The sequence below is a fragment of the Capra hircus genome, chromosome 1 (genome assembly GCF_001704415.2).
Source record: "Capra hircus breed San Clemente chromosome 1, ASM170441v1, whole genome shotgun sequence".
Classification (NCBI taxonomy): Eukaryota; Metazoa; Chordata; class Mammalia; order Artiodactyla; family Bovidae; genus Capra; species Capra hircus.
The window spans coordinates 82823202-82837174 of NC_030808.1; the positions used below are offsets into that span (position 1 = coordinate 82823202).

The 13973-nt window shown below is 41.2% G+C and overlaps 1 protein-coding gene across 7 annotated transcripts in view; it reads left to right on the forward strand.

The window, feature by feature from the left end:
* Positions 1-13973, forward strand: part of ABCC5 (ATP binding cassette subfamily C member 5) — an 82751-nt gene that overhangs the window by 12352 nt on the left and 56426 nt on the right. For 5 of the 7 annotated variants that reach the window (XM_005675201.3, XM_018047362.1, XM_018047353.1 and 2 more), the window contains exons 3-5: positions 7985-8142; positions 8945-9100; positions 9733-9880. In XM_005675201.3, coding sequence (XP_005675258.1) covers positions 7985-8142; positions 8945-9100; positions 9733-9880 — 462 coding nt within the window. Of the gene's footprint in view, positions 1-7984; positions 8143-8944; positions 9101-9732; positions 9881-12289; positions 13944-13973 lie in introns of those variants that run through there. The other 2 variants (XM_005675202.2, XM_018047358.1) reach the window with 2 other exon arrangements.

Below are 13973 nucleotides of genomic sequence, written 5' to 3' on the forward strand. Positions count from 1 at the left end.
CACCCGATGGGCATATAAATGGCTCTGTGTTTCCCTGACCTTTATTCGAACAGTGGCTGAATCTAAATTTCACTGTCCCCTTTTGGTTCCCCAGCGTCCTCACCCTGCTCCACCTGAGTCTCCTAGCCAGAGTCCTCAGGAAGATACAAACAGCAGCAGTAATTTCTTTGTTGAATGTTTTCTCAACTCCTGGATCAAGCAGTATTTTTCCCTTTGGAATGAATCAGCTGCTGTGGATGCCTTCTGTGGCTGTGTCCTCTGTCCATGGAGAGCCCTTCAGTCTGCAAAGCTCCTTAGGAGCAATACAGAAAAATTAGTGCATCTCAAGAGAAGCCTTAAGAAGTTACTTCTAAAACTGATTTAAAGCATTATAATATAAAAAACAAATAGGCCATAAAACACATTTCCCTAGGTCAGCATACACCGAATACTAGCATGTGAGCTAAGTTTAGCTCTCTTGGGCTACCTTAGCACTACTGACATTTGGGGGCTAAATCCTTCTTTGTTGTGGGGGCCTGTCCTGTGCCTGGTTGGCTGCTCGGCAGCATCCCTGGCCTCTACCCACTGAATGCACAGTTATGACCAAAATGTCTGCAAACATTACCAGATGTCTCCTGGGCAAGCAAAAATCCTCCTCAGTTGAAGACTACTAGGCTACACTATCCAACACTGTAGCTGCCAGCCATAGGCAGCTGTTGAGCCTTGGAAATGTGGAAAGTCCGAATTGAGATCTGCCATATAGAACACATGCACCAGGTGTCAAAGACTTAGAACCAAAAAAGAATATAAAATACCTCGTAATTTTTTATTGATTACATGTTTAAAAGATACTATTTTGTATATATTGGGTTAAGGTATATTCTTATGGTTAAATTTCACCTGTTTCTCTTCCCTTTTTAGTATGGCTACTAAAAACATTTAAATTACATTTGTGTCTTATATTTTTTTCTGTTGGGCAACATTGCACTGGAGTGTCAATCTACTGTGGTTTAACCATTAATCTTCTATTAAGCATCTAGTCCCCTGTATACCATTGGGTTTAAATTATATCTTTTCTTGGGGAGAATTTTCTTTCTACAGTAATATTATGAAGACAAAGCATGTATAAAGTGTTACATGTGACCAGTTTGTTTCCCTGACTGCTGCTGCTGCTGCTAAGTCGCTTCAGTCGTGTCCGACTCTGTGTGATCCCATAGATGGCAGCCCACCAGGCTCCCCCGTCCCTGGGATTCTCCAGGCAAGAACACTGGAGTGGGCTGCCATTTCCTTCTCCAGTGCATAAAAGTGAAAAGTGAAAGTGAAGTCGCTCAGTCGCGACCCCATGGGCTACAGCCCACCTGGCTCCTCCGTCCGTGGGATTTTCTAGGCAAGAGTATTGGAGTGGGGTGCCATTGCCTTCTCTGGTTTCCCTGACTACCTGCCAGCAACTCACTAGAAATCCAGTCAAGGTTCAGATGTATGTTTTCTTATGTTTCCCTCTTTGTTCGCTTGGATTTTATCTCTATTTCTACTGATATTAAGGTATGTATAATTGTATCTTAAAATTTAAGTTTAATTTCTTGCTTGGTGACATTGAATTTAGAGGGTGAGAGATGGACACTTTTGAATCAATTTAGTAGATTATTCTGGATTTTGAACTTTTGTAAATACTAGACTATAACCTGCATGAAAGCAGTGATTTTGAGGTGTGAGTCTGTTTTTTCACTCCTGTTTCCCCAGCACCCAGAGCTGTGCCTGGCGTGTTGTAGGTCCCTCAATAAATACTGAATGGATGGGTAAAACATGTTTTTCAGTAAAAGCTGACTGTTCAAAATATTATGTTAGTTACCTGGTCACTTTTTTAGCTGCATTCTCCTTTTTCTTGTGCTGATTTCATTACACAGAAAGTTTTCCTTTTTATATTCAAGCCATCCATTTTGCCTTTGGTAAGTTTCTGACTTTGGGGGAAGATGGAGACTATTTTCCTTCCATCAGTGTGCTAAAATGCTATTTAATTCTCTTCTGTTTATTTCACCATTTTAATGTAACTTTGAGGGTTAATCCTAGATGGATTAATGTATGATATGAAACATGAATCTCAGTTCATCTCCATTCTGTTTTTTATTTGTCCCAGTGATATCCACTGAATCATATTTCCCTACCCTGTTATATTATTTATGTATTCATATAGCAAGCCTATATAGCTTGAGTATATAGAGTCAGTTTTCTTGGTTCATTTCCATTTTTAATCCAGTCAGTCTTAGAACATTGATAACTTGCTTTACAGAATGTTAATATATTAGAATATATTTGTTTTTACTTTAAATAGACATTTTTTTTTCGCTCGACTTGCTTAGCCAGGTAAACTTCTTTTGGAAAGCCTAGAAAGAAAGAGAAGTTAGGCATCCAGCCAGATACAATTAGACATTTGTGACATCTTTGCAGTTACTAGCAGGGTGATATAAATATGCTTTTACTTTATTTTAAAATATCAGTCTGTAATGTATTCATCTGTTAGCATCTACTCATCTTTGGTTGAAAAACCACCTGGAAGTGCACTTTTGCAATTAAGTAAACTCATCTGTTTATAGTCTAGTGTTCTAATCATGTATTTGTGATTTTGACTTTGGAAAGTACCATTTGCTTATAATGAGGTTAGTTTGGAGAGTCAGAGTTTATTTTAATCTGATACTCACCCTGGGAAAGAGAGGCAAGCTGGCTGTCTATAAAGATACATCCGAGGTCATCTTATACAGTAATGATTTATTTGCTTGTTTTTTCTTTGAAAGACACATAGCTTAGTAATTAAGAGCCTTAACTCTGGAGCCTGGATTCAATCTCTGCTTTTTAAAGATCTCTTCAAGTCTTTGTTGTTATTTCAGTTTCCTCAGCTGTAAGACAGGGGAATGAGAGTGTCTACCTCATAGGGTAATTGTGAGAATTATAGGAAGTTAGTATCTGTAAAACATTTAAAACAATGCCTGGCACACAGTAAATGCCATATTGGTTTGTTATAAGTTCGTTTGTCCACATTTTCCCATCACCTTCAAGTAAGTGGTTTGCCTTTACAGATAAATGCTAGTCATGAGATCTGGCTGCAGACAAAGAAGGCTGTCCTAACTTCCTCTATTTCTTGCTAATGTCCCAGAGTAGGTGGGACAAAGGCAGCCTTGAGTCGACAAAATAGAACTGAAAGTACTAAAGCTAATAGAAGTTCTCTTTTGCAATATCACTGTAATACACATTTTATAATGAGTAATTAAGCAAACTGGATATATGTCTAGTTGCTAGGAGCTATACTTTTTAATCCTATAATCCCACTGGTGGAATTTATCCTAAATAATCCAGAAAGAGAAAAATAAACTATAATTGTTTATTACACTGTTAATAATACAGAAAACATTAGAAGTGTATTGGTTAAGAAGATTTCTTAGTGGTATATCATGTAGCTTTAAATGATGATAATGCAGACTGTGGAGCAATATTGAGATATTCTAGTTGACATTTACATAATAGGTGCCAGGCTGTATACTGAGCCAGGGGCCAGGGATACAAACAAGAATTAGTCAGCCTGCCCTCCAGGAGCTCTTCTCTTGCCAGAAGCATCCCACTGCAGTGGTGTAGTACAGGGAAGAGATAGGAAGGAGGAAATGAATTCCCTAATCTTGAAACAATTAGGGAAAGCTAAAGGAAAGAGGAATGGTTGAGATAGTCCATAAGATTTATCAGGTGGATCAGTTGGTGTGTAATTAATATGTATCAAATGTTTGTTTAATACTTATACCCAATATTTTGCTAAACACTTTTCATTATCCTATTCATTCTTCTCAACACTTTGTGGTCTTCCCTGGTGCCTCAGCTGATAAAGAATCCACCTACAATGCAGGAGACCTGGGTTCAGTCACTGGGTTGGGAAGATCCCCTGGAGAAGGGAAAGGCTACCCACTCCAGTATTTTGGCCTGGAGAATTCCATGGACTGTATAGTCCATGGGATTGCAAAGAGTCAGACATAACTCAGTGACTTTCACTTTAATTCATTCTTCTCAACACTTTGTGGTAGGTGCATGTACCATTGTAAAAATGAGTAAGTTGAAGCTTAAAGTGACTTGGTAATATGCAGAAAGTTGGTGGCAGAATCAGCCTGTGAGCCCATATCTTATCTTCTAAAAGCCATGTGCAGGGACTTCCCTGGTGGCACAGTAGATAAAATCCACCTGCCAATGCAGGGGACACGGGTTCAGTTCCTGGTTCAAGAAGGTTCCTATGCCACGGAGCAACTAAGCCCATGCGCTCTAGGACCCTCAGGCCACAACTCCTGAGCCTGTGGGCTGCAACTGCTGAAGCTTGCATGCCCTAGAGCCTGTACTCCACAACAGGAGAAGCCACCGCAATGAGAAGTCCTCGTACGGCAAAGGAGAGTAGCCCTTGCTTGCAGCAACTAGAGAAAGCCCACATGCAGCAATGAAGACCCAGCATAGCCAAAAATAAATATATAAACTAAATTATAAGAATAAGAAAATAAAATCCGTATGCAAAACCACTATACTTCACAGAGGCCTCCAACTATGGGAAAATCCCACAGTGGCCTAAGGAGTGTAAATACTTTAAGATCATAGAGAGTATAGTTTTATTGGAGTAAGGGGGTTTTGTCTTGGTTTTCTTGATAGTGTTGTTTTATCATTCAAGAATTCTTGCCAGGAGCTAAACACCTGCTACTTACTGTTTTGAGAGTCCTGTCTTTGAAGGAGCTGGGGGCAAGTATGGAGCAGGACTTGAAACAGGATTCTGCGTGGATCCTATCATCTCCAACAAATATTTCACCGTTGTTATCTAGGCAGTGAGTAGGATATGGCAACAAGACTGACAGTTTAAGAAGCAGTTTTCCTAAAGCTATTCTTTAGGAAAGAATAGCAAAAATATGATGTAACTTATTAAGTGGGTTGCTTAGAATGATAACTTTCAGTTGTCTTAGATCAACAATATAGACTTTTCCATACCCTTACAGTGGTCATTCCTACTCCATGTGTTATTATTATATGAAAATATGAGAATTAATTTAGCCACTTTTCAACTACTTTTATGGGGGTTTTTCTTTGTCAGGATAAAATTATACTGAATGCCTTGTATGAAAATCAAAAACAGTACAAGAGCCCTCAGTCTCTTGATATGTTACAGGCGTTTTCTCATGCTGGTGTAGCACTCATGATATGCCTGGGGGAGTGAAACCTCGCCTGTCTGCTCTCATCTGAGTGTTTTTAGAGAACCTTTGAATTTCACATTCTCCACTATGGGAAGTAACTACCCGGAAGGTGGTAGAACATGACATCATGCGTATAGTCAAAGGAACAAAACTCATGCATTAAGATCAATTTTTGTTTGTTGTTATCATTAAATCCATTCACTTTTCTTTTCATAGCTTTTGATGAAACTAGGCATTTTAGAGATGAATAAAATGAAATCAGTGTACTATAAAGATAGAAATTGGAATACTTTTATTCCCAGTATCTAGGACAGTTTTGTATATAGGTGTTCTGTAAGTTATTTGTTGAAAGAATGAATTAAATAAGATGTGAAGATTTTAGTTTTCTCTTAATGCTACTATGCCATTCTTATATAAGAATGCTAATGGATGGCATACCAAGTCTTCTTTTTTTTAAAAAAACATAAGCTTTGATACTTCTTTCTTTCTTTCTTTATTGGTCATACTATGTGGCATGTGGGATCTTAGTTCCCCTACCAGGGATCAAACCTGTGCCCCCTGCAGTGGAAGCTCAGAGTCCTAACCACTGGACAGCCAGGAAATTCCCCCCAAGTTTTCCTTTTCTGATTCTGTACTGTCCAAAGATGTTTATAAAACTCTCCTAACTCTTGAACTTGGTTCTCCTGGAGATACAAAAGATCTAGAACAGCTAAACCAGGTTTGTAAAGGAAGAATAATAAAGTTGGAGAGATAGCACACTGTGCTATTGTAAGACTTACTAAATAGCTGCCTCTTAATATTTGAGTTGCTTCTCTTCTGTGTGTAAAAGAGGTAGTGTGTGAAAATAGAGACTCCACTTTGTGTAAGGTCCAGTGTGTTAGGTGCTACACCGCTTAACTTTTTCTTGATCCAAGAGTCTATTCTTTCTTGCTAGTTCACAATAATTGCTAGAAATATTTGTGAGAATGTCAGAAAAGAATAAGATTCCTTATAAACCCTTTCATGAGGAAAAGAATGGTTCTGCTTCTGTAACAGTAACTGCGGAAGTCACTTTGGGTTGATAAACAACAAGGCCCTATGGTATAGGACAGGGAACTATATTCAATATCCTGTGATAAACCATAATGGAAAAGAATATGAGGAAGAATATGTACGTGTGACCCTGTGATCCCACTCTGTATGGGGATATTTGTGACTCTATGATCCATGGCATATATCTGGGGAACAATATGATCCCAAAAGATACATGCACCCCAGTGTTCACTGTAGCACTGTTTACAAAAGCTAAGATATGAAAGCACCTAAATGTCCATTGACAGAGGAATGGATAAAGAAAAGGTGGTACATATATACAATAAAATATTACTCAGCCATTGAAAAGAATGAAATAGTGCCATTTGCGGCAACATGGATGGACCTAGAGATTATCATTCTGAGTGAAGTAAGTCATACTGAGAAGGGGAAATATCATATGACATCCCTTATATGTAGAATCTAAAATGAAATGATACAAATGAATTTATGAAACAGAAACAGACTCACAGACCTCCAGAACGAGCTTCCGGTTGCTGGAGGGGGAAGAGGTAGTTAGGGAGTTTGAGACAGACATGTACACACTGCTAAAATGAATACCAAACAGGGACCTACTGTATAGCACATGGAACTCTGCTCAATGGCTAATGTGGCAGCCTGGATGGGAGGGGGTTTGGGGAAGAATGGATACATGTATATGTATGGCTGAGTCCCTTCTCTACTCACCTGAAACTATCACAACATTGTTTGTTAATCAGATATATACCCCAATACAGAAGTTTTTAAGAAAGAATGTGTATGCATAACTGAGTCCTTTTGCTCTACTGTAAAAATTAATGCACTACTATGAATCAACTACACTTCAATAAAATAAAATTTAAAAAAAAGTAATTTGGGGTTACTTTTAGAATGAACAGGCAAAAATCTTAGATGTGTCCAGATTTTTGGCCCACCCTCTTCTGCCATAGTTTGAATTACATGCATTTTTATTAATATGATTAATTGGTTTTTATAAACTTTGTAGTAAATATGTATAACTTTGTATTTCTACCCATGAGACCCTCTGCTTGTGGAAGTCTGGAGAGGAGCTCTTTAGCTGGGCAGCCAGGGTGAGAGCCCCAGTTCTGCACTCCTTGTTGCTAACGAGAGAGAGAGGGGGGAGGCATGTGTGCATTCTGGGTTTTTCTGCCTGACAGAGCTGTTTAGTGGGGAGGGGTGTTGATTGTTAACTTTTTATCATAGAAAATAGGCAATAGAATTTGCAGTTAGTAGTGAAGTAATTGACTCTCAGTCTGTATTGGGAAATGAAAGATAAAACATTTTGGTGATAAAAATATAAATTTTAAAACATACAACACAATGAGTGAATCCTAATATAAACTGTGGATTTCAGTTAGTGATAACATATCGGTCTTGGCCCATCACTTGTGGCAAATGTAGTGCACTCATGCAAGATGTTAATTACGGAGGAGAAGAGGGTAGGTGAGGAGGTCTATGGGAGCTCAGTACTTTCTGCTCAGTTTTTCTGAAAGTGCTCAAATAATAATAATAAATGAAGTCTATTAGTATAGAAGTTTTAAAGTATCCGGTTGAATGTTCCTTAGTGAGTTCATATCACACAAATGAGTGTTTAACTTCCTGACCCTTGGGATTTCCTGGATGAGATGAATCAAGTTTGCAGTTTGAGCTGTTGTGTCAGTAGATTTGGTCCTCTCTGATTCTCTCATGTTCATTAACTGTGCTTTGCCTTTTCTCCCTCTCTGTTGAAACAGTTGGATTGCCAGGATGCCTTGGAAACAGCAGCCCGAGCGGAAGGCCTTTCCCTGGACCCCTCCATGCATTCTCAGCTCAGAATCCTGGATGAGGAACATCCCAAGGGAAAGTACCATCATAGCTTAAGTGTTCTGAAGCCCATCCGGACCACTTCCAAGTAAGAGGTTCTGCTAATTAATGGCTTGTCTGTGAAGCACCAGAAAAATTTGGGCTAAGATTATTTGGGGAAACTTGAGTTTAGTCATCAGTATCAGTTCAGTCGCTCAGTCATATCCGACCCTTTGCGACCCCATGGACTGCAGCATGCCAGGCTTCCCTGTCTATCACCAACTCCTGGAGCCTACTTAAATTCATGTCCATCGAGTCAGTGATGACATCTAACCATCTCATCATCTGTTGCTCCTTCTCCTCCTGCCTTCAATCTTTCCCAGCATCAGGATCTTTTCCAGTGAGTCAGTTCTTCACATCAGGTGGCCAAAGTATTGGAGCTTCAGCTTCAGCATCAGTCCTTCTAATGAATATTGAGGATTGATTTCCTTTAGGATTGACTGGTTTGATCTCCTTGCAGTCCAAGGGACTCTCAAGAGTCTTCTCCAACACCATAGTTCAAAAGCATCAGTTCTTCGGTGCTCAGCTTTCTTTATAGTCCAGCTCTCATATCCATACATGACTACTGGAAAAACCATAGCTTTGACTAGATGGACCTTTGTTGGCAAAGTATTGTCTCTGCTTTTTAATATGCTGTCTAGGTTGGTCATAGCTTTTCTTCCAAGGAGCAAGCATCTTTTAATTTCATGGCTGCAGTCACCAACTGCAGTGATTTTGGAACCTAAAAAATAAAGTCTCTCACTGTTTCCATTGTTAAGAGTGCTGTATACTAACTAAACAGCATATTTTAAGTGTTGGCTAGCCTCTCCATGTGTGTTGACAATTCTGTGCTCTGGGTTTTCTCTCCTCAGACACCAGCACCCAGTGGACAATGCTGGGCTCTTCTCCTGTATGACTTTTTCTTGGCTTTCTCCTCTGGCTCGCAAAGCCCACAAGAAGGGGGAGCTCTTAATGGAGGATGTGTGGTCTTTGTCGAAGCATGAGTCTTCTGAGGTGAACTGCAGAAGGTAGGCGTCTCTGGTCCACCCTCGTCTCCCACAGACTGGATATGTAGGGCCTGAGCTAGGAGTGTGGGTCTGGCAGTGCCACGATCAGAACTCTGAGTCTTTTTAGGATTTGAGCTGTGCTATAGAGGGAGGGTAGCCTGGGGGTGACTTTCTCTTTGCTCTTCTGCTTTATCTCCTATTTTACCTTGAATCCTGTTTTAACTACGGGCTTTCTCTCTCTCTCTCAGCCCCGCTTCTCTTCCTGAGTCTGCAGGGAGATTATGTTGCTGCCTTGTGACAGAGTACATTTTTGTGGTAGCCGATTGTCATGATTAAAATCTAGTTTACAACTTTATACTTTACCAGAGGATCCTTCAGCAAGGGTTGGGGACCCCTGAGAAAGACAGATTCTATTCAGGGATAATTTTTGTGGGTGGAAGGGAAGACTTTGGTTCTCATCATTTTCTGAATCCTGAGAGGCTGCCTATACAGGGTAAATATGTGGTTACCAGGAAGGGTCTTTTTTCCCCAGAAGGTGAAGACTCTGTACGTAACTTTAAAGGAGAGACTGGTGTGAGTGGGGGCAGCAGGGAGGCTGGGGTGTGCGTATTCCCTGGAAAGATGTGTAATGGAGGATATGTGCCCTTGTTAAGACTAGAGAGACTGTGGCAAGAAGAGCTGAATGAAGCTGGGCCCGACGCTGCTTCCCTCCGGAGGGTTGTGTGGACCTTCTGCCGCACCAGGCTCATCCTCTCCATCGTGTGCCTGATGATCACGCAGCTGGCAGGCTTCAGTGGACCAGTAAGTCCTAACCATCCTTTCTGACAGTCTCCAGGGGCCCGGCCATGGCCAGCTCTAACATTCTTATTCTGTTTCAGGGGTTGTGCTCACCTTTGGGCTAGTTAGCAACCTTAGAAATCCTCCAGGTCTGTTGCCAGGGCACAACTGATACTGAGTGAATAGTGGTTTGTGAAAACTGGAAGGATGAGGGGGCCGCATTACCAGAGACGAAGCGGAACTGGCTTGCTTCCCTGGGGTGGGGGTGAAGCTGAGTGATTCCGTTTCTGCACAGGACCATGCTGCTGTGCTGTGTGTTGACATGAAACAACAGTCCTGGTTCAGGCAGTGTGTCTTGCTGTGCTGTGAGTGGCATTGTGTGGCATAGGCTGTCGAGTTGGTGCTGGTGACACAGCGAAGGTCTGGAGGCAGAGTTGTCACGTGTTTGCCGGTTCTGTGGCAAAGGAGCCCTCGAGAAGCTGGAGGACTGTTGAGATTTTTAGAGTCTAACCTGAAGTTCATTTTCAGTTTTGGTTTATAGTGTAAGCTGCGTAGCAGGTGTCGGGGTGGCAGCCCTGGTTTTCCTAGTGTTGCTGAAGCAGAGTAGGAGAGAAGAGTGACTGTCACACTGTTCTCTGGACACCTGTTTCTTACACCCACTGTGCTGCCCTTACACTTGAGACTTTGATTAAATCTATTTTCTACATATTTGCCTTGAGGCATCGGAGCAGTAGTACTCCTTATTCTGTGCATTTTCCGTGTGTGGGTAAGCTGGAGGTTCATGGTTTTGGTAAGTATGGGCCTAAGATGCATGGTAATTAGGTAAAACTAATTTGCAGTTTTTCTGTTATGTTCTCTTTTTGTTGTTGTTTGTTCATTTGTTTTTTGTTTTTAATGTTTGATGCCTTTAAAAAGTTTTGATCTCTTTTCTGAAGCAGAGAACACTCCTTTTCTGGTATTGGGTTTCTTATTAATTGACCAACTAACACACTTTGGTATAAGTTTTTAAGTAAGAGGGACCATGTACCTGAATATCATGTCACTGACCAAAATGGCAAACGTTTTCATAGGACCAGCTTCCCCCAAGAAGAGCTTCTGTCATTGTTTCACTACAGGGCTGGTGGCTGCTCTGATCTTTCGAAGAATTCTTTCAGCTGGGTAGCACGGTATACAGGCTTCCTTGATTCTGTTTGGTCAATGCTAGAATTTCATTGGCTCTCCCACCTCCCCCCCCACACCAAAATTCCATATTGTTGGGATTTTAATTTTTCACTTGGGAAAAAAAGTTACTTATGCTTGTTCAGCTTGGGGGCCTTACAGTCACTCCCTTAAGCACCTGCATATTCTTTCAGCTCTCTTTTAAGGCACTGTGCACTGGACTACTAATCTCTAGTAAAGTGTCCTCAATGCCAGGGAAAGCTGAGAGCCTTCCTTCAATAGGAAAACAGCAGCACGCTTTTCCTTTTCTTCACTCTCTTTATGAAACAGCACCTTAAGGCCTGTGTTATTTCAGGAGACTTTTTCCCTGGAACGACCAAGAAAGCAGTGGTTCCATTCACAGTCTCTCATTGACAAAAAAAGATTTCAGATTGTAAGCAATGGAAATTTCTGTTTTTCAGAGCTCCAGTTCTAACAAATTTCTTTTTAACTGGAAATTGAAGAATTGGGTTTGAGATTACTATTAGCAGTGAGCATACCTTCCATCTGTGGATTTAAATCCTCTGGAAGAATATCCATTTTTTATTTTGCACATTTTCTAATATGTCAGGGCTTTCAAACTGTCTTCACCTGTTCTTACAGAAATCTACGTAAGAACTGAGTCCCCAGATACCATATATATATATATATATATATTTTTTTTTTAAATCTCCCCTCCAGCCTCACTGAACCTTGGTAGCCATATGCAGAGCTAATGAAACACAATCAAGTGAATGTGTGTTGTTTCATTTTTTAAACTGCTGGCTGGCCAGGGCTGGACATTAATGATCAAGATGGGTTTCAGTCACACCAGTGGACCAGCACTCTGCACATGGCGTCTAAGGGTCACCATAGTGTTAATGGAGAACCAAAATCTATAAGGGTATGATCCTGAACTCCGATGAGTGGCCAAATTGCTAAACTTGCAGAGGTGATCTGTGGCCTTCTTGGATAAAACAATTTTAGAAGACCAGGCCTGATTTATGATTTGTGTGTAAAGAATTAGCATCCGCCCTGTAGATTTGCAAGAGACGGCTTCCTCCTGCAGTGCAATCTCTTGGTGAATGCTAACTCTGCTCACGGGCCTTTGCGGGAAAGGACAGTGAAAAGCCTCTAGAGAGGTAAGTTTCCCGCCCTTCCAACCTCTCTCCAGCTGCAGCTTGCTTGGTGCTGTCAGGATCTGGATTTGGGGGGAGTGTCTCTGTAGTGGAACCAGTGACAGAAGCTGTTCTTTAGAATTTTCAGGATGGCTGTATTCTGCGGTCAGAAAGAGAGTCAAGCTGGGCAGAATCTCTCGCCAAGAGTTCAGGTAAGGTAATGTTTATTCACTGGGAATGGACAGCCAGACAGCTCTGCTGACAATCTCAAGTTTTCTCCCAGTTTGTTTAAATTTAAATGATAAATTTGTAACCTTTTAAGATGAAATTTTGGTTGGTTTTTTCATGAGAACCTTTTTATTTCCTTTGTTCTATACAAAATGGTTTGAAATGTAATTGTTTTTTATAAACGGTGTGTGTTGAAAATTCTTTAATCTGCTGTTTCCTCTTTTCCCTCCCCTTTGAAAGTTTTATATAGTGTAAGCATTCATTTTGTCTTTTACCCTCCCCCTTCTCCTCCCCTCTGGGAGTTCCTAATGCTATTGCCTGGTGCTGAAAAGTGGCACAATAAAGGTATGGGAAGGAAGGAACCCCAAACTACAACCTGCTGTCCTTTCACGCCTTCCTTTGGAGACGGCTCCGTCAGTGCCGAGGTGTGTGAGAAAATGCTTTACCGCACCGCCATCTTACTGAGTTGCTTCACGTGAGGAAAATGGGGTTCTGGCCCTGCCACTCAGTGACTCAGTTCCACATTTTGGATTGCGTACTGGAAAAGAAGCCAACCTTCTTGCTAGTAAACCAGCAACCCAGCTGTGTGCAGTGGTGACCCAAGCAGTGGATATAAAACCCAAAAATCCAAGGGAGGGGAGCGATGGGATACACAGTTCTTGGCATCTGAAATCTCCTATTTACTTGATCAGGTTGTTTTCTGAGACTTGACGGAAATCTGATTGGTGGGGATCTCTTAGGATCTAGTCAACATCTGGTATTAATTTCCTCTTAGGAAAAAAAAAAAAAGAAATACCGATCCACCCAGAGAGTCTGGAATTCAGCATTAGCTGCTTCAGGACGATTGCATCTGGCTTCCATTTTGGGCTGTCAGTCAAGCTCTGGCTTCCAGCTTCAGTGCCCTTTGCTATAAAGATTGGGGTAGATGGTGGATGGGTTTCTCCTTAATTTTGTTTTCTCCCTTTAGGGAGGGGGATTGGTTTGGCTTTCTTTTTGCTGTGGTTTGTTTTGTTTCATTTTTCGCAAGATCGACTTTAGCTGTAAGGACTCGAAAAGACTCTGAAGGATGCCACCCGTTTTTCCTGAGGCCTAGATTTTTGTATTCCGTCCTGAGCAGAGGTCACTCCTCATGGCCTAGTGACCCAATAGCACCAGTGATTTTAAGCAAGAGTCACCCCTTTGGGGAATTTTCAGTTTTGTTTTGTTTTTTAACTCTCTTTCCTTAGCAGCGAGGTCTTTATTCCTGGAGAATCTCCTCTGTTGCAGACTCACTGCAACTTCAGGAGCCCTAACCAATTTAAGTGCCGTCAGCTTGATGCGCTCCTCCGGACTTTGGAAACAGATCTCGGTTCAATGCTGTATTTCCACTGTGTGTAGTTAAAAAAACAACAGTCGCAGCCAGACGACCTGTTGGCTGGCTAGCCCTGTATAACTCAACTCTGTATGTTCCCATGTATGTTACCGCAATGCTCCTCCTGTTGTACAGTGTCTGTGAGATGCTCTTTGAAGATGGTACTTTTTTTTTTTTTTTCATTTTCAATAAAAGTACATGACCTCCCACTTCCTGGTATTTAATCCTGTTGCTGAATGTGCCT